This window comes from Rattus norvegicus, chromosome 9 (genome assembly GCF_036323735.1).
Source record: "Rattus norvegicus strain BN/NHsdMcwi chromosome 9, GRCr8, whole genome shotgun sequence".
NCBI classification, from domain to species: Eukaryota; Metazoa; Chordata; class Mammalia; order Rodentia; family Muridae; genus Rattus; species Rattus norvegicus.
This window is the reverse complement of record NC_086027.1, coordinates 48,786,117-48,806,245: the sequence shown is the minus strand read 5'-3', so window position 1 is coordinate 48,806,245 and position 20,129 is coordinate 48,786,117. Positions and strand designations below refer to the sequence as shown.

At 46.2% G+C, this 20,129-nt stretch overlaps 1 protein-coding gene and 2 long non-coding RNA genes across 3 annotated transcripts; 2 read left to right on the top strand and 1 right to left on the bottom strand.

The window, feature by feature from the left end:
* Positions 1 to 274: 274 nt before the first annotated feature.
* On the bottom strand, positions 275 to 3,542 carry LOC134480360 (uncharacterized). The gene is made up of 2 exons (XR_010054758.1): positions 2,963 to 3,542; positions 275 to 473 (listed from the first exon to the last, which is right to left on the bottom strand). It is a non-coding gene; the product is annotated as an uncharacterized LOC134480360 (long non-coding RNA).
* LOC108352023 (uncharacterized) lies at positions 2,567 to 6,277 on the top strand. Its single transcript, XR_001839987.3, has 4 exons — positions 2,567 to 2,636; positions 3,547 to 3,601; positions 4,010 to 4,101; positions 5,589 to 6,277. It is a non-coding gene; the product is annotated as an uncharacterized LOC108352023 (long non-coding RNA).
* Positions 6,278 to 7,121: 844 nt separating this feature from the next.
* Sec61gl4 (SEC61 translocon subunit gamma like 4) lies at positions 7,122 to 7,821 on the top strand. Its single transcript, XM_063267797.1, has 2 exons — positions 7,122 to 7,128; positions 7,480 to 7,821. Exons 1-2 carry the CDS (start codon positions 7,122 to 7,124, stop codon positions 7,740 to 7,742), a joined length of 270 nt encoding a protein of 89 aa, XP_063123867.1. The 3' UTR covers positions 7,743 to 7,821.
* Positions 7,822 to 20,129: the final 12,308 nt, after the last annotated feature.

Below are 20,129 nucleotides of genomic sequence, written 5' to 3'. Positions count from 1 at the left end.
GGGCAAAGATGGTTACATGGGCAAGAAAGTAGTCTGTCTTGGTCCCAACACTAGCTGTCTTCAAAGCCAGGCAGGGACGAACCAAAGACCACTATGCCCATTTTATCTGTGAGAAATTTAGTTCCAGAGATCTAGCTTATGCAACTTGATATGCTTACGATGAACTAGAACTGTCCCGTTGTCAATCTTAACAATTGAACACAAGCTAAATTGAAGGAAAAGAGTCATTGGTTCAAGTAACTGAAAGACTTTGAATTCAAAGGCACAGCTCAACCCAGTTACTAAATCCTTGTAATGAGGATTTCTTACTCTTGATTTTTGCTTGGACGAAGTTCTCTGTATTGGTTTTTATTCCAGGGCACGCTGTTCCCAAAGGTAGCACTCACTCATCAGCGAAGCCGTCTCATAAGAAATCTTTCTCCTCTCATCTTCAGAAGCATTCCAGATTGACTCCTCCATCTTGAATCCCATACCTAGAAATGTGAACAGGTCTAACCAGCCTAGTCCTGGTCCCATACAAAGTCAACTTTGCATTATTATGACAAATAATAAATCAATCAGCTTATAAAGAGGAAACATTGCCTTCACAATGTTTAAGGTTTCAGTGCCTGGTGGGTTGGCCCAGTTGTTTGATGAGTAAGCATATCACAGCAGGAGTACACAGTGGAGAGGCATGCAGGAAATAAAAGCAACAAAGAAAAGGGACCAGCAACCCAGAGTCCCTTCTCAGGCACATCTCCAATCTCCAATGGTCTATGACCTCCCAATAACACTATAGGCCGAGCATCAATCCTTCAATATGTGGGCTTTTGGGAGACAGCAAGCACAGCACAGACCTACCCTGCCCTGATCTTCTGGACTGAGAGTTGGAGGATGGGCTATACAAATAAAATTTTCCTTGGATTATCAGATACCCCTTCTTCACATCCACATTTCCAGTTAACAACTCTCGAGGTCATCGAGGAAAACCCCCTCCTGTTTTCCAAGTAGCACAGGAAAGTCAAACATCCACTTTGGAACTCTTAGGGTTTAAGTTATCCCGATAAAAGGTGAAGGTACCTGGGCTCTGTTGAGGACCATTAAGCTAAACCTACTTCCCACTGGTCATGAGATCTAAGGCCTTTCTCAGGCTCTTGGTAAACACCGGGTATTCTAAACATACATACTAGCACCTTTTCCTTTTAAGAGTTAATCTAGACGAATTTGTCAACCACCTGGCCATGCCTCTCTGCAACCCCCAGAAATCTAAGTCACCAGAAGATTTGTTATGAAGAGAGGGGCAGGGATTAATCACCCGCTTAGTGTGACAATGCACGTGTTCTGAGAAGCCCCTTCCCCTGCACAGACCCTAGCGGAGGTCCCACCATGTTTCACTAAGAGCATACCCATGTTTTAAAGCAACTTTGCCCTTCTGTTCATATTCTTTCTCTTTGTCTCTCTCTCGGTCTCTCTCTGTTTCTCTCTCTCTCTCTCTCTCGGTCTCTCTCTCTCTCTCTCTCTCTCTCTCTCTCTCTCTCTCTCTCTCTCTCTCTCTCTCTCTCTCTCTCGTGCGCGCCCAAGTCTGGGGCTTTCCACTTATTTGCTGAAGTCCTCCCCTGAACCGCCAACCTGTGTAGCTGCTTTGCCAGGCCTCCATCATCACTGAGCAGAACCACCAGCCATTTTTAAAAGACTCAAAAGGCAGATACTCCTTTTCCGCACTTCCCTCCTCCTGACTACTCCCGAGTTTTGAAGCTTGTCTGCGCTTCTGTTTTTCTCAAAGCCTCTAATAAATCAGTCTCTGAGCTTCTTCTGTGTTGCTAAATTCTTTTACTGCCAAGACTCAGAACCCAAAAGAGGGAGCCTCAATTTACCTGGTATTCCTGGGACTAGAATTCCGGGAAGCATCCCTTTCCCAAGCACATAAGCCTGCCCACCTTAAAGAGTAGAAAGAAGATACCTGGAGGTGTCTGGAGGGCCAGTGCAGAACTCCAAGGCCTCTAGCCCACTACTCACTCCTCCCCCATCCCTGGTTATCTAAGTCTCCCAAAACCACTCGGATTCAACCAGCAAATTCCTAACCATTGCATAGTATCCTTAGCTGGGACCCCATGGCCAAACATCCCATCCAGGCTGGCCCTGTAGGTGTCCCCGGGTACAGCCTTTCCTGCAGATGGTGAGAAGTTGTCTGCCCCCCACCCCACCCCCCGCTCGAGTCCAGTTCCCAGTCATCCTCAAGTTAATCGCCTTCTCCAGCTGACACGTTTTCATGTTTTTAAATTAATGAGGAATTTGTTCTCATCCAACTAACTGGTTAGGGCAGCAGGCCTATTTTCCCCTTCTCAAATGAATCCTGTAGGTAAAATAATGAAAAAAGCAAAAGAAAAAAAATGTTTCTCTCTTCCACCTGGCCCCACTTTTATCGGTTTTTGGCAGTTCCGAACAGAATATGAAAAATCAGACAATTTACTGCTCAGTAATTAGCCCAAACTATCCTGGGCAGAAGGAGTTTGTTGTTCAGTAGTGCGAGGGCAGCGGTGGGGGGAAGAGGGGGAGGGGAGCTGTGCGCAAGGCCTTGTGGGTACTAAGATTTTGAATAAACAACTTCCTGTGCTGGGTTTCTAGGAGCAGAGGGATGAGAAGGTTGGATAGACTAGGTGGAGTTATTTTCTAAAGATGTGGGCTAATAACGAAAAGGTTTCTGCTCAGTCTCATGGGCTCAATGCTTGTTCCCTCCCAATTTAGGAATCCCAGGTTCATAGGTGGAAACCTTGGCCTCCGATGTGAGGGAATGGGGAAGGGCCTTTGGAGGGCGGTTGTTATAAGGGTGAGCTTCCAGAACTCTGCCACATGGACCCTGAGCCCAGAATTCCAGCCTCCAGAACAGAGAAGGATAAATTTAGTGTTATACGCCACCCAGTTGGACCTGGGGTAGCTCAGGTGTTGGTCCCTAGATACTGACTCGCGATCCACTGTGTCTTACCTGTAACGTTCTTATAGAACCTGCCTCAGAGCTACAATCTTCTTCTCCCGGGTTTTTTCTTCCCACACAACCATGTGCACTGTTTGGAGGAAGGTGCTACAGCGGTCTCACCCTTGGACCATGAATCTAACACCATGCCTGCCACATAGTTGGTGCGCTGTTGGTTGAGCTGATGTAGTGTAGACGTGCATGGTCTGTGTGATCAGGCAGACTTTACACAGGCAGGTGGTCCCTGCCATAGGTCTGCCCTCTGTGAGAGGTGGTGGATTGATGGAAGCTGCTTCGCTGTTTTCATGGTCTGTGTGATCAGGCAGACTTTACACAGGCAGGTGGTCCCTGCCATAGGTCTGCCCTCTGTGAGAGGTGGTGGATTGATGGAAGCTGCTTCGCTGTTTTCCCAGTAAGAAAGGTCTTAAGGAGCGTCCTGCTCCAGGTCAAGAGAGCTCTGGATACTCCAGCATTTCTAGTGAGCCAAAATGCATCTTATTACTGAGCAGGTCTCCCTGTCCCCTGCTGACATTTGAACGGAGTTCTCTCCATTTTTTATGGCCTCATATTCTGTTCATGTCCTGCTCTCTCTGCAGGGTGAGAGCCCACTTTTGAAGGCCTGTCCAGCTTTGTTGACTGTCACTGAGCAAGGTTTGTGACTCCCAAGTGTGCCATCACTAGGGGCTGGGGGAGGGGGTAAAATGTATTTCTAGCATTTACCTAGTATCATTTACTGCTATAGTGTGGATCTGAAATATTCCCCACAAAGCCCATGTGTTAATCTTGGTCACCACCCTGCATTTATCTGACATAAATGCAGCCTTTAAGAGACGGGGAAGTTAGGTCATTGGGGTGACCTTAGAAGTGGTCATTGGGACCTGGCCCCTTCCTGATGTCTCACTTCCCACCTGCCAGGAAGTGAGAGGCTGTTTGTTTTGTTTTGTTTTTTCAGAAGCCCCAAAGCAATGCAGGAGCTAACCCCAAACCAAATATGAGCCAAATAAACAATTTGCAAATTTCCTCTTTTGCAGTAGTTAATTATCTATTATTCTGTCACAGTGGAGGAAACCGACTGACTACCTCTCCACCTCATTCTGACCTGAATGAGTCAACTCTGAGATCTCACTGGACAAACCACGGATGGATACACAGTAAGCTCCCAAACCCAGGGGCGGGTGTGTGGTGAGAGACAGAACCACGAAGGACAGTAAGGTGATTCCGAAGGTAATGATGGCTTGGGAAAGATGCAAGCAAGGAGCCCTTTCTGGTTCTTTCCTTCTGTTTCCTTTTCTTTGCAGTCTCCCTTATAATATATCTGTGTGTTATTTTATTGTTATTTATTTACTTTACAGCCTGGTCTCAGTTTCCCCTCCCCTGTCTCCCCCCAGTCCCTCAGTCTAGCCTTACTTCTCTCTGCTCCTCCAGTCCCTCCTTCTCACCTCCTGTTCTCCCCTTCCCCGCCCTTTCTTTTCAAAGAAGGGGAGGTCTCCCAAGGATAATGAGTCTCTTTGGCAAATCAAGTTACAGTAGGACTAGGAGCATCTTCTGTTGAGGCTAGACAAGGCAGCCCAGTTAGGGGAAAGGGATCCAAAGGCAGGCAATAGAGTCAGAGACAGCCCCTGCTCCAGCCGTTAGGGGTCCTGCATGAAGACCAAGCTGTACATCTGTTACATATGTGTAAGGGACCTTGGTCCATCCTATGCATGTTCTCTGTCAGGTGGTTCAGTCTCTGTGAACCCCTATGGGCCCAGGTTAGTTGGTTCTGTAGGTGTTCTTGTGGTGTTCCTGACCTCTCTGCTCCTACAACCCTTCCTCTTCCTCTTCCTCAAGACTCCCTGAGTTCGGGAATCTTACAGGCTGGCCGTCAGCAGGACATCAGATGAACCCAGCATCTTTTAGGGATGGGCATCTCCTTATCCAACCCTGCCTGTGGGAGCTTTGATCTTGCAGAGGTCTGGAAGTAAAACTACAGCTTCTCTGCGTTTTGGGGGTGGGTGGGATTTTCTGCTCTGCTTTTTTTTTAAAAAAGATTTATTCATTTATTATATATAAGTACACTGTAGCTGTCTTCAGACACACCAGAAGAGGGCATCGGATCTCATTATAGATGGTTGTGAGCCACCATGTGGTTGCTGGGAACTGAACTCAGGACCTCTGGAAGAGCAGCCGGTGCTCTTAACCACTGAGCCACCTCTCCAGCCCCCTCTGCTCTGCTTTTTAAATTGTTGCTTTGGTTCAAAACTCAGCTCTAAGCTGGAATGGTTAGCATTGCAGCTCAAGAGCCCAGCTCTGAATACATGTTTGCTCTGGCCAAGCTTCGGGTGAACCCAAACCCAAACTGCCACCTGTTCTTTTCAGGGAGACAGAACCAAGGCAAGTTTGCTGCCATCCCTCAAAAACATGTTCTACAGAACACACCCCACCCTGTGCCTGCACCACTTACGCAAAAGAATAACACTATTTTCTTAATATACGGCCATATCATAGGTTGATTGCAAACACAAAGGAGATGAGGAGAGGGAAAGAGAACAATAAAGCCCTCACTGTCATGAGCCCAACCCCTGGAGCTAGCTCAATAGCCCCTTCCTTCTCCTCCATATGCAAAGATGAGCCATGACCCAGACTTTCTCTGGTGCAGAAGGATGCCTAGTAATGGAAGCACCAAGGGAGAGTGTCATATGAAGATGAAGGTGGCCATCTACGAGCCAAGGACAGACAAGCACCTGGCCTGCTGATACTCTGATGTTGGACTTCCAGCCTCCGTAAGCACAGGAACATGATTATGTGCTGCTGGGGACGGTCGGGCTGAGTCATGTTGTCATGGCAACCCTCATAAACCGATAATACTGCCCTATGTCTTGGCTCAGAGACCATTTGCTTCAGGACAAGTGGCCCAGGAACCTCTTTAACTGTGTGCTTCCTTGCTCCCTAAGGTCAGCCTTTCCTACATCTTGACTCTTCGGTGACAGTTATCAGAACAAAAGACCGGCAGACACACACACACACACACACACACACACACACACACAACCCCAGAAACCAACCTAGGAGCGTTCCAGGTGGCCAGGTGGTACAGGGAAGCAATTATAGTCAGGGAAACTGCAGACCTATCACAGAGCATCCGTGTGGCCCTGGTGAGCAATGTCTGCTCTATCAGGGTCTGACTGCCGAGCTTAGCGGCCAGGGGCAATGTCTGCTCTATCAGGGTATGACTGCCGAGCTTAGCGGCCAGGGGAGACGTCCCCGCTTCACTGGGGTTTCTGTCAAGCAGAAAGACAAGATAAAGTCCACATAGTTCCCAGCACTCTGCAGGAGCAGAAGCTCCACCCCCACCCCAACCCCCACCCCCACCCCGGAAAAAACAGCTACCCGAACCAGGAAGAGAGCTGGTGTGTCCCAACACCGTATGGAGATGTGTGAAGCTCTATTTCATTGCCTGAAAACTTGTGAAATTCGACTCTAGAGACCCAAGATCCACTTTCAGTTTTCATCTACCGCCTCCATTCTCTCAGGTCACACTGGTGTAGACGAAACGTGTGGCGATAAAATTGACGACTGTACAAAAGATTTACTAATGGCCTTGCCTGGGAGATTCTAAGTCACACAAGTGGAGTTTAGGTGAAGGAGCGCTGCCTCCAAACACCCCAGGCATGAGTAGCAGATGCTAATCAGATGTGTTAGAGCTCAGGGAAATATACAATGCTAGGATGGAAACTCTTGTTTGCTGGGATTGGCCAGCCGTTAGGCCCATCCCCATATCTAAGAAGATTCCTCAAGGGAACAGTGCAGGATCAGAACCAACACTCCAGCCTGACCTGCCATAAACCTCCCAGTACTTGGGAATACGTAATTCTGCCAGGTGGGCAAGACTGTCCCATGCGGCAACTATTTGAAAGGAACAACCCCGAAGCACTTAAGAAATAATTACGGCAATGTCTCTGCTGTTTAAATCTCCCATCTGCCAAAAAAGCCAGATCTGCAGTCTCCTGCCTCTGTTTGAACTGTTCAAAGTGTAACCTGGGGCCGGGGCGGAAAAGAGATTTGAGGATTCCAGTGTATGTGAAGTGAGTAAGTCTAAGAGGTATTGAAGTTAGCAAAGTTCATTTGAGGCCGGCTCTTCTTCAGGCAACAGCAATAGCCAGCCTTGTGCCTTCTTCTTCCACCTCTAAGTATGCAGAGTGAGTTCTCCCTGGGGAGGAAGCAGGACCCTTCTGAAGAGCCAGGAGATGGGGATGAGGTAGAGGTTCTTTGAATCCCACATGTGCTCGGAGTTCTAGTGTTGTAGCATATGGGACCAAGATTGCTCGCCGACCCTGGGACGCCCTCCTGTGGTGTGAGATGAAGGGCCCGAGGTCCACAGTTTGTCCTCTGAGGTCCTGAATTTAGTAAAAACTCAATCCATTCATTCTTTTGGAAATTTGCTAATTCTTAAGGACCCACTCCAACCCCAATTTTTTTTTTTTATTTGAGAAGTTAAGGAGGCTGGAAAAACAAAACCAGGAAGGCAAGATAAAGCCACTCAGTGGCAGTTCAATTCTCTTCTAAGCTACGTGTCTCTAGCCTCTCAAACCACCATCCCACAAACGTGGATCAGGTAATGCAGTTTGTTGAGCCAAGTCGGCAATTTGTAAAGGACTCGATTCGGCTGGTTAAAAGATGCACCAAACCTGATAGAAAAGAATTCCAGAAGATCGCCATGGCCACAGCGATTGGATTCCCTATCATGGGGTTCATCGGCTTCTTTGTGAAACTGATCCACATCCCTATTAATAAAATTATTGTGGGTGGCTGAGTCCTTTCTCATCTTGGGACTGGTGAACCAATGAGGGGGTGACAAGCTCATGAAGTAAAAAGTTGCCTGGAAAAAAAAAGCCACTCAGTGGACATCCAGTTGGGGTTTGAGGGACAAGAGAAATTGGGAGGGAAATGCAGATAGACACAGCAGCCCTTAGACACAGTACTGCTGTTTCCTGGGCCTAATCCTGGGCCCCAAAGCCCCAAAATTCAACTCAAGCTTGCCCCAATAGCATCACCCAGGATGCAGGCGTGATGCTTTGTCCACTGCCACAGCAGCCATTTATGTAGACACATGCAATTGGTGGTTCACTTCAGTTCTCTTTAACTCTCCTTGCCTGAAGGTGTAGCTGGCGTCCTTACCAGACAAAGAGGCTGAGAACAGGAAGGTACTTATTAAGACTTCACAATGGGTTGCTCCTGGAAATGGGATTGGAACCCGCTTGGCTCTGTGAGTTTCTGAAGGCACCTGGTTAGGGTCCTGTTCCTTCTGGACAGACATCTTAAAAGTGCAGCTCTGTATGCTATAATATGGGGGCCAGCAGAGGAGAAATCTCACTGAAGGAAGAGACAAATGGTTACAGGAGGTTTCCAAGAACCATGACAAACTCGTATACCTGCTGTGGAACTGAGAGGAAACTCATAAAGAAGAGGGACTTATTTGCCTCAGGAGTATGAGGCCAGCATGTGATTGACGCAACTGAAGGCCCTGGTGCCACATCAGGATGAGGTGGCAGTCAGTCAGTGCACAGCCAGACCAAGCTAGTACACATGAGTCTCTCCTATTATAAAGCCATTAGCTCAACGTGGGGAGCCCATTATATGATTTCATTTATCAAAGTTACTGCCCAAAGTCTCTTTCTACAAATCCCATCAGCACATGAATTGGAGTTCAGGTTCCAACACGGAGTTAGAAGGAGACAAACACTCCAACCACAGCCAATCTAGGTTCGTGTCCTGAAAGCCAAGCTTCCCAGTGTCTTAGGCAGGGGGCCCGATGTGCCCAAGGCTGTTCACACTGTGCAGTCTGTAGTTCCACTTCTGGCTAACTGGTCTTGCTAACTGAGGCACATCAACCCAGGATGTGGTTTCCATGCTTAAAAGCCCACCATGAGATAGTTCCAGACTGCACTAGGGTCCTGAACACCCAATGTAGTCACTGGCCAGCTAACGAAGACTTTCTATTGGCTTAAGCCCATGTAGTCTTCGATGGTGGACACTGGAGAGGGGTGTCTAGGTGAAAGGAATTCTGTATCTGCTCCTCCCCGGATCCAAACCTGCTGTGGTCCAAGGCTCTGGAAACCAGGAAGATCCTCTCTCTGCCTCTTCCTGTGAAGATTGCATGATTGGCAGAGGCTAGTTTGAAAGCACATTTCCAGACAAGGCCAGGTAGGAACAGGTTTGTGAAAGTGTGTGCACATATGTCAGCATTCCTGCCTGGATCCTCCTTCAGCTACTCTGTAGTGTTTTGTTACCTTAGGGCAGTTTCCAGCCACAGGGGTCTCCTGTGGACCATATTTCTGATGAACCTCTTTAATTCCACCCTCAGATCTGGGGGCTTTCCAATCATGCCCTGGGGCATCCCTTCAGTTTTGTTTCCTCTGCCTTAGCCTTCTCTGAAACCATCCTACTCACCTAGGCTATCGCCCAGACAGGAAAAGTAGGTCAAGGACTAAACCAGAAGAAAGGGCTTCCAGAAGAAGTGTAAGTATTACCCAAAGCTATTTTGAACCTGAGACTGTGAAACAAGAGAATGTCTGCTGGGGATGGCTGCTTTCACCAACAACCCAGGAACAGACATTGGCCAATGCCTAAAGGCTTCCACCCATCCATGGAACATGGCATCTCACAGCTGTGCTCTACAGAACAGGATACCACCCCGTGCAAGGACAGCCTTGAAATCTAAATTCACCATCAGCAAGGCCACGGAGAACTGGGAACAAGGCTTGAGTGGCCTGGTATCTAAGGACAATGTGCCAGCCACCCAGGGTGAAGTATAGCCACTGAGCGGATGTGTCCAGGGTGTCTCAGGAAGTCTGAGCAGCAGGGGGAAGCATTCTAGCTCGCCCTTCCCTGGCCCAGCTCTGCACCATGCTGAGATGCAAGCTTTGCTGTTGAAATGTGTGTATTTAGGGGGAGTGAAGTGTGCAGCAGGATCAAGGTGACTGGGTTGGAGGTAGCCTGGCTAAATTCAAGGCTCCCTGCAGAGAGAGGTCTTGACCTAAGAGCTAACTGAAGAGAGGAGATAGGGAGAAGTGCCCACAGGAGTCTGGGTAGAAGGAGGAGCCATGGGTTGGATTCCTGGGAAGCCGGGAGAGGAGGTGAGCCACAGGGCAGGCAGCTATGTGCCCTTGTCTTTCTTCTGGAGAAACCACACCAGACCTTTTCATGCCAGGCTGTCTGTGATGGTGGGGTCAGGCCCCACTGCTGGGGAGGCATTGTCTCACATAGTCCTGTTTTTCTCTTTCACACAGGGAAGAAGAGAGAAGAGAAAGCAAGACTAGCATTCAAGTCCTGTGAGGTTTCCTGGAAAGTTTCCCATTCTAACCCAACTACAAGATGCTCTTATTGGAGGCACCTGCAGTGGGCCACCATGGTTCCTGGTTGATGAAGCATTCCTACTTTCCCGCAAGCTTCTGTACAACGTAACTCCCTCACAGAAAGAGTGTCACTCATAATTAGGCTTTACAGCTACACACAGGACAAACGATTACATCTGGAACATACAAACAACAACAAAACCCTAAACACCTAGAGAGGGAGAGGGAGAGGGAGGGAAAGAGGGGGAGAGAGAGGGAGAGAGAGAGAGAGAGAGAGAGAGAGAGAGAGTCAAAACTAGACTACAGAACCAAACAGTTTGAAGAAGAAACATAAACGGCAGGGAAATATCTCCCCATGTTCAACACCCTTAGCCACCACTCTGAGATTTCGTCTTAGCCCAGTGACAAAAGCTAAGGCCAAGAAAACCAAGCCCACAAAGGTTGGCAAGGTTGTGGGGGCGGGGACTGCATTCACTGCTGGTGGAAGGCAGGCTGGTGCAGCCACTGTAGAAATCATTGTTGGAGTTCCTTAAAGAGCTACAAGTATCACCATATGATACAACTGTATCCCCCTGGGAACATACCCAAAGGACTCTATCCCCTACTACGGGGGCACTTGCTTGACAGTGTTTATCGATGCTCTATTCCTCATAGCTGAGAAATGACAAAAGCCTAAACTTATATCAGCTGATAAAAGGATAAAGGAAAATCTGACGCATAGGTATGATGTGACTTTATCCAGCTGCAAAGAAAATGAAATTATAAAATCTGAAGGTAGAAGGACAGAGCTGAAAAAAAAATCATTCTAAGTGAAGTTGTCTAGGTCCAGACAAAAATGGTGCACGTCCTCTTTGAGTCTTTAGATCCGTGTGTCTAACGCAAAGGACCCATAGAAGCCAGGAAACTAGAACGTAGCCATTAAAGGAATTTCAATGGAAGGAGATGGCACAGCCTAGGTGGTAGGGATGGGGGAAGGGGAATAATGGGGCAGGGTGTTATATGTGGAGAGGGAGATAGGTGAGTGACAAGGCAGAAGACTGAGTACAGGAAGGGAAAACCAAAACTAAAGAGGGTTTGAAGTATACGATGGAAACATACTATTTCAGAAGTTTCCGTGTGTGTGTGTGTGTGTGTGTGTGTGTGTGTATTATCAAAAGTTTAAATGGAGTTACTCAATATCAACAGATAATGCCTTTCCTACATGCCATAGGCTATTGTCTTAGAGTTTCTATTCCTGCACAAACATCATGACCAAGAAGCAAGTTGGGGAGGAAAGGGTTTATTTGGCCTGCACTTCTGCAGTACTGTTCATCACCAAAGGAAGTCAGGACTGGAACTCACACAGGGCAGGAACCTGGAGGCAGGAGCTGACGCAGAGGCCATGGAGGGATGTTACTTACTGGATTGCTTCCCATGCCTTACTCAGCCTGCTCTCTTATAGAAACCCAAGACCACCAGCCCAGGGATGGCACCACTCAAATGGGTCCTCCAGCCCTGGATCACTAACTGAGAAAATGCCTTACAGCTGGATCTCATGGAGGCATTTCCTCAAGGGAAGCCTTTCTCTGTGATAACTCCAGCTTGTGTCAAGTTGACACACAGAACCAGCCAGTAGAGCTATGAAACAGAAAGTCCTAGGTGTAGGTTATTTATCTTTGAATTGTTAGCTAAGGGGCTCCCAAAGATCCCCCTAAACAAAACAAGCTATTGCTATTTCTCCTGGTTATCCTCCAGAACTTAATGATGAGGCCCTATTTTTGAAGATAGTATACACTTGAGTCCTATGATATTAAAAAGAAAGAAAGAAAGAAAACTCAAGCTGATAGTGATGTAGAAGCTTCTTCCATATTGGGTTAGTTTCATAGTGCTCTGCTTCTGGAGAAAAACCGCGGTCAACAGTCATCCCCAGCTGAGAACCTGTAATTACGATAGCCTGATGGGATATATTAGTGTCATCGTGGTATCAGTGTTACAAGAGTAACCAGCCACTTTCTACTTGGATTTAATGCCCACTCCACAAGATCAAACTCATGCCTCCTACTGTGGAATGGGGTAAGAACCCTTGCTGGGTACGTCACAGGCCCTAGGGAAGAGACTACAAACATTATTTTGCAAATGTACACATAGTATCAAACTGCCCTATAAATATCTATCTTTTTTTAAAAATTTTTATTAGATATATTTCAATACCTATCCTTATATCCATAGGTTAGCGCGGTCCTCAGTCTTCATCAAGGAAGCTCTTATGGCAGCAGACCGCCATTACTAGACTCACAACTTGTTGGTACGAAGGGAATAAGGGACCATAGAGTACTGAGCTCTAAATGGCACATCTATACCACACCTTCGTCACCCGAAGGCCTAAGTGCACTCACAGAAGAGAGAGCGGAAAGATTGGTGAGAGCCAGATGTTGAAGGGGACTTTTTCAAAATGGAACTTTCCAGACACAACAGGGTTATTGCACATAAAGACTTACATCGGCTGTGGCTATGTGCACAGGACTAAAAAAGCAAAATTCCATCATGAACGGTGGGAAGGACCCACGATGTTCCACCCGTAGCGATTGGCAGCTGATGGTTACAGGGAAAGGAAGAGTCCATTTTCTTTCTCCAGGGACGCAGCTCCCCATGGGCTATAGCTCCCCATGGGCTGTAGCTCCCCATGGGCTACTCGTGTTCCCGAGGATGACCACACCCATGCACATAAGAGCAGCATTAAACAGGGGCAGTGGATTAAAAATAAAGAGCAGACAGTTGTGAGCGGCCCAACGTGGTTCTTAACTCCCGAGCCACCTCTCTACGCCCAGGCATCTTCTCTTTGTGGACGCTGACTTTTACTCTGTTGGTTGCTTCCGTTGATATCCAGACCCTTTAAAGGTTCGATATAATCTCATTCACCAGATTTCTCTTTTTTAATCTCTGCATTTGGTAGTGCTTAAGACAAGCAAGGTTAAGTGTCCTGAAGCCTTTGCTTGTGTTTCCCTTGAAGAGTTTTATAGATTTCAGTCTCACAGTCAGGTCACTAATCTACTTTCTGCCAGCTTTTTGGTGATGTAATGTAAGGGTCAAACTCCATTCTCTTGCCTGTGGACGTCCAGATTTCCAGTACCATAGGCTGAAGAAAGCATCCCTTTCCTATTGTATGGTCTAGATATCACCATTGGAAGCAATTAAATCATGCAGGCAACAAGTTACTGAATTTTTATCATCTTTTAAAAAACAGTATCTTTATGTTTTGAACTTTTCATACAAATGTGTGTCTTGGTCATATCCAGCCCCTACTTTCCCTCCAAAACCCTCCAGGATCTCTCCATTGCATCTTTGCACTGAATGTATGTCCTCCACCTATTTTTATTATTATTATTTTTATTTTTAACCCATTGGGTCCAATATTGTTCATGGGATGAGCTGGGAGGACAGAGTTAAATGTGAACAAAATACTATGTAGAAAATTCTCAAAAAAGTGAAAGGTATTTGTAAAAGAGTATCCATGAAGTTAGGAAGAAGTGGTGAGGAGCGTGGGAGGAAGTGGAAGGGGGAATCGGGGCAGGGTTGATACACTCATATTGTCTACACGAACCACAGTCTCCAACAACAAGAACAACAAGAACAGAAAGAAGAGGGGTGAGCTTTCAGAGAAGAGATAGCATGTGACAAACATGAAAGACTGACTCCTCAATTATTCACCTGTCTGAACAGTTGACATGCATGGAAGCTCATACACTGTTGAAACAAAAGTGTCCCACAGAGCTGGGGATGGTGGCTCATACCTGTGATCCCAGGACTCAGGAGGCAGAGGCAGGAGGACTACTCTGAGTTCCAGACTCACTTGGGCTATGTAGTGAACTCTGGGCCAGCTTGAACTACAGAAAGAGACTTTGTCTCAGATGAAGGGAAAAAGTAGACCCCACCTTCAGAGTCATCTGGGGAAAGAAGAAAAGGTCTCAGGTAATTATGTGTGATGTTTACGACAGCTTGCCACTCTCTCTAAATAACCTAAATAACCACTCCATCTCCCTCCAAAAGAGTCTCTGAGAAAGGGCCTTGCTGCAATGGCTGTAAAGTTTCCCAGTTGCATGAAAGAGTTTGGGTTGACCTAGCTAATGCGAATGTGGTCTCAATAAAACCCATCAAATAAACTTGTAAGAACACTTATTATTTTTCCTTCTTAGCATTTGCTTAGTAGGCTGTAGGGAGGCGCCGTTGGATAGCCAACATTTCTTAAAATTGCTGTCCAGGGGGAAACTGAATTGGTAATTTCTTTCTCTCTGAACAAACGTTCCTATAATAGGCAGTGACCTTTAAAATCATCTCAGAGACGAATCTTTTCTAAAAGTAGCTGTCGCATTCTCTAGGCATTTGCATTTCACTGACTAGTGAGAAGAGAAGCTTGACAGGCGGTGGGGAAGACGAGCCCGAGCTGGTGGGAGTCATCTGGGATGATGAAGTGGCAGATCCAATGGAAGAAGCTGATGGATCCAATGGATACAGTGATGGAGATGCTGGACACAGGGGGACAGCCATGAGGACTAAACAGTCAGAGGAGATGGCCCTGGGTGACCTCAGGGGGATGGAAGGACATGAGCTGATGAGTAGAGCATTCCCCTCCTTGGTTCGAGTGCTCAAGATCCCTGCATTTTCTCCTGGTAGACTTCAGTAGATGGAACATCTAAATCTCCAAACTGCTTCAACACTCCTTCAGTGCTGCCTAGGCTCTCCATGGGCTGGCCCAATGGAAATCTTAAGTACGCATTGCCTGTGACTCTTCAACAGATTTTGCCATGGAGGCCACTCTCTTACACCTCAGCAGGGCTTCATTTATTTTCTTGCTTGCATGGTTCTGCCTCACAGCCCTTCTGCATTCTGCCCTTCTGCTGACACTAGCAAGCCCACGGGCAATACTTAAGCACTCTGTCCTTTGAGGTTGGGGTTGCCTTTTTTCCCTCACCCCCTCTTGCTCTCTGGACTGGCTGCATTATGGAGAAGTTCCAAGGTATTGAGGAGAGCAGGAAGGGAAGTGCCTTCATGCCAAGAAAAATCCAATATTGAGAACCAAGGAAAGCCCTCAGGCTGAACCGGTAGCGACCAACAGCCTCCCAAGTAGTTCTAGAGAAATGTAATAGACCAAGCACTCTGAAAGATCTCCACTCCGTCCACACCAGAGCCCAGGAAAGTAAGGAAAGCCACATACGAAACCTAAACAGAGAGTTCTAGTCTTCTTTTTGTTGCCGTAATAAAATGCTGACCAAATAAACTTGGGGAGGAAGTGTTTATTTTGGCTTATGGGTTTAAAGTCCTTTGTTGAGGAAAGCTGAGGCAAGGACCAGAGACAGGAAGCCAAGCAGAAGCCAGCTTTTATTGGCTTGCTTATGGTTCAGCTACATTTCTTATGTAGGTCAGGCCTATGTGCCTAGGGATGGTACTACCCACAGTGGACTGAGCCCTCCTGGCAGCGAGTGAGCTAGATAGGTTTACGTCAACTCGATGCAAGTTAGAGTCATCTGCAGTGAGTGGACATCAATTTTAAAAAAATGCCTTCATAAGATCAGGGTATTGGCAAGCCTGTAGAGCATTTCTTAATTAGTGATTGATGAGGGAAGGCCCAGCCCATTGTGGGTGGGGCCATCCCTGGGCTGCTGGACCTGGGTTCTGTAAGGAGGCAAGCTGAGCAAGCCATGAGTTGCAAGCCAGTAAGCAGCAAAGCAGCATGCATGTGTGTGTACATGCACACACAAACACACACACACACACACACACGGCCTTCACACAAACCATGGCCTTTACATTAGTTCTTACGTCCAGGTTTCTGCTGTGTTTGAGTTGTGTCCTGACTTCCTGGACTACGATGTGGAAGTGTGAACCAAATAAAACCTTTCCTCTCCAACTTGCTTTTGGTCATGGCGTTTCATCATAGCAATTGTAGCCCTAGCTAAGACAATTAACAATGCCAATTGCTACAGGCGTGTTGTGCTGGTTGGTTTTGTGTGTCAGAATGATACAAGCTGGAGCTATCACAGAGAAAGGAGCCTCCCTTGAGGAAGAGCCTCCATGAGATCCAGCTGTAAGGCATTTTCTCATTTAGTGATCAAGGGTGGGAGGGCCCATTGTGGGTGGTGCCATCCCTGGGCTGGTGGTCTCTGGTTCTATAAGAAAGCAAGCTGAGCAAGCCAGGGGAAGCAAGCCAGTAAGACACATCCCTCCATGGCCTCTGCATCAGCTCCTGCTTCCTGACCTGCTTGAGTTCCAGCCCTGACTTCCTGTGGTGATGCACAGCAGTGTGGAGGTGTGAGCTGAATAACCCTTTCCTCCCCAGCTTGCTTCCTGGTCCTGGTGTTAGTGCAGGAACGACACCCTGACTGAGACACAGGCCAATATGTTAATCGGATGGAAACACCTTCTGGTTGAGGTCCCTGGGGGTGTCAGGTTGACAGCTGGAGTCAACTCTGGTGGTCAGTCAGAAATTGTGGTTGTGTGTGGGAACCAGAGTCCCCAGAGATAAACTGTAAAATGTCCACATAAAAAATTTAAAAATCCATCAAAAATAATAAGTCTCAACACAAATGAGCAAAAATAAGCAACTGTTATCCTCCTTGCGGTCAGTCAATATCAGCGTAGTAATTATTAAGCACTTTAAAGGAGCCACCATTGAAATGCTTCTCATTTCAATACCAATCATGTATTCTTTTGAAATGACTAAATAAAAATGATTAAAAATCTGGAAAAAAAAAGAAAAAATATTATCTATAAAAGTAGGCAGACCATGCAACACAGTGTATAATCTCAGCCACTAAGACCGAGATGGTAAGACCCAAGCTCGACTCTTTCCTGGGGACAACTTGACAAGAATTTGTTTCAGAATAAAACAGAATTTTAAAAGGTTTGGGGATGCAGCCTGTGAGGAAAGTGTTCGCTTAAAACTCGTGAAGCCTGGCTTCAATTCCTAGGCCCTCCTCCCACTCTCAATTACAAAAAGAAAAAAGGAAACATGAAAATTCAGATCAGAAGAGTATAATAGCAGAATATTCAAGAAAACTGACTTTACGGACTCAATTGAAGACTAAAAATGACATTCCAGCAGCGGGAACAGCACTTATAAAAGCTGAAAAGAGATGGGTTCAGAGACAAGACAGGTCACTGTGGAATCCTAACAGTGCTCAGAAGTTTGCAATTGTAGCCGGGAAGGAAGAGAGGGTAAGGGGTGAAGGCACATGGGAAGCAACAGCAATGGCTGAAATGTTTAATGTTGACGAAAGACGCAAACCCTTAGACCCAAGAAGCTGCAAAAGTGCCCCACAGAGTAACCCCAAATCACCCCACACCAAATACATTGTAACATTTTTAATTAATTAATTAATTAATTGTTATTTTATATATAAGTACACTGTAGCTGTCTTCAGACACACCAGAAATCATTACAGATGATTGTGAGCCACCATGTGGTTGCTGGGATTTGAACTCAGGACCTCTGGAAAAGCAGTCAACACTCTTAACCACTGAGCCATTCCTCCGGCCCGCATTGTAACTTTAACTCCTGAAAATAACGTCAAATAAAAACACCCTGATGTCAGTGAGAGATAAAGAACACCACCCAGGGCAACAGATGAGGATGGGTTTCTCTCAGAGGAAATCAAGAAGTTTGAGGGTAGGTTTCTTTCAAAGATGAAATCAGGGAGGCCAGAAAGAATTCAACCATACTTTTCAAGTCCATGAAGAACCACAGTCCATATCCACCGAAGTTGCCCCATCGGAACTGAAAAGGAAACATTTAAATGAAAATTTAATCTCTTGCTAACAACCTACGATACTGGGAACCTAAGGTTGGCTAACGGGAGGTCTTCAGAGAGCAAACGAGGAAAGAAGACAGGTTAGAAGATGAGGGAGAGGTGAAGAACTGTGAAAAATGTGGAGATCTGTGCAGAACCCCAGAGCCCCTTCTTGTTCAGGAGCTCCGCAGGCAGTGTTTGATTGAGGAAACAGCTGATGCCATCTGATGCCTCAACACAAGGATATTTAGAGGTAAAGAAAGGAACCGGACACCATGCTCCAGTAAAACGCTGACCAGGTGGTGGTGGCGGCTCATGCCTTCAATCCCAGCACTCAGGAGGCAGAGGCAAGAGGATCTCTGAGTTCAAGGCTAGGCTGGACTACAGAGTGAGTTCCAGGACAGCCTGGGCTACACAGAGAAACCCTGTCTTGAGAAACAAAACAAAAACAAACAACAACAACAAAATCCCACTGGTATTAGTCCTGTAATTGTCATTCCCACACTGCTACAGATGCTATATGAAAATGTAGATTCAGAAAGACTCAAATAAAAGTCAAGCCAGAACTCAAAACTTGCTCAACTTTAAATGTCTAAACAAACATCAGATGAGAACTCTAAACCAAGAAGTCAGTAAGTCAATAAATGTGAAACAGTGATAACAGTAGCAGAACGGGTGAGGCTGAACTGTAAGCAGCACATCTAAGTGCACGCACATCGATAACTACGGGATTTGTAAGTACTGGTGCTGGGATTGGGGGAAGACAAACTGTAAAGGATAACCCAGTAATGTGCTACTTAGACATACCTATGTGGAGAATAAAGGAATGAAAACCCCACCCCAACTTCTATGACATAGGTAGGTTGGAAATAAAAAAATGTATGCAAAGGTAAGCCATGAAATGCTGGCATTCATATGAACTGTTTCACTAGGCAGCTTTAAAACAAAGGGCATTACTGCTGGTAAGTATGGAAATTGCATAATTCACCAGATGAACTAGCAATACCAAACATCAGTGCACCAAAGTATCATGTTTCTTAACATGTGCAGCAAAGACTCGAGAACCAATGACATAAACAGACAAGGTCATAGCTGTGGTGACGGGGTCAAGGAGAGGGAAGTTAGTGAGGCATCGATGATCCGAACAACAAAGTAACTGACATGTTCATAGCTAGTATTCCAGAACATTCTACCAAACAGAGACACACTTTTTCCAGGTCTCACGGAATATGCATCCAGACAGATCGCTCGATGTAGGAGTCATATGATAAACCTTTGAAACGCTTTAAGGAGTTGTGACCGCAGACTAGAATCTCCAGCCACCCCAGAATCAAACAGGAAACCAGCAACACAAAACGAGGGAAGGTAGCCTTCTGCAGCTAACATCCTCAACACGGTTGCCATAAAAATCTATCCCACAATACAGAAGAACAATTACAGAGCAAACGAGTGGGCTTTCCTTCTGACAAGCAAGGCTGACTCACCGTTCAAAACCAGCACTCAGTAAGCGAACCTAAGAAACATCACATAGTTCCATCAGTTGATCTTAAGAAGAATTTGGCAAAGTCCAACACAATAATAATAAAAACACCAATGCGTCAGGAATAAGGAGAAGTAGCTCTAATTCCCCTTGGGTAAAGGTTCTTTATCAAAGTCAACACCACAACCCACACCTCACTTAATGGGGAAATATCGAATGCTTCGGGTCTAAAGTTCGGGCCAAGGTAACATCCATTCTTGCCACTTTATTCAGTGTAGTTCTGGGAGCCATCCTTACACAAATAGGAAAAACTGGAAAGCAAAGGGTATAAGTATTAAAAGTAAAAAAAGAACTATATTTAAAATATGTATAATTGGTTTGTCTCAGGCTAGAGAGATGGCTCAGGGGTTAAGAGCACTGACTGCTCTTCCGGAGGTCCTGAGTTCAATTCCCAGCAACCACATGGTGGCTCACAACCATCTGTAGTAGGATCCAATGCCCTCTTCTGGTGTGACTGAAAAGAGCTACAGTGTATTCATATATAAATAAAAAAAATAATAATTGGTTTGTCTCTATGGAAGTTTCCCACATCATTCATAAAA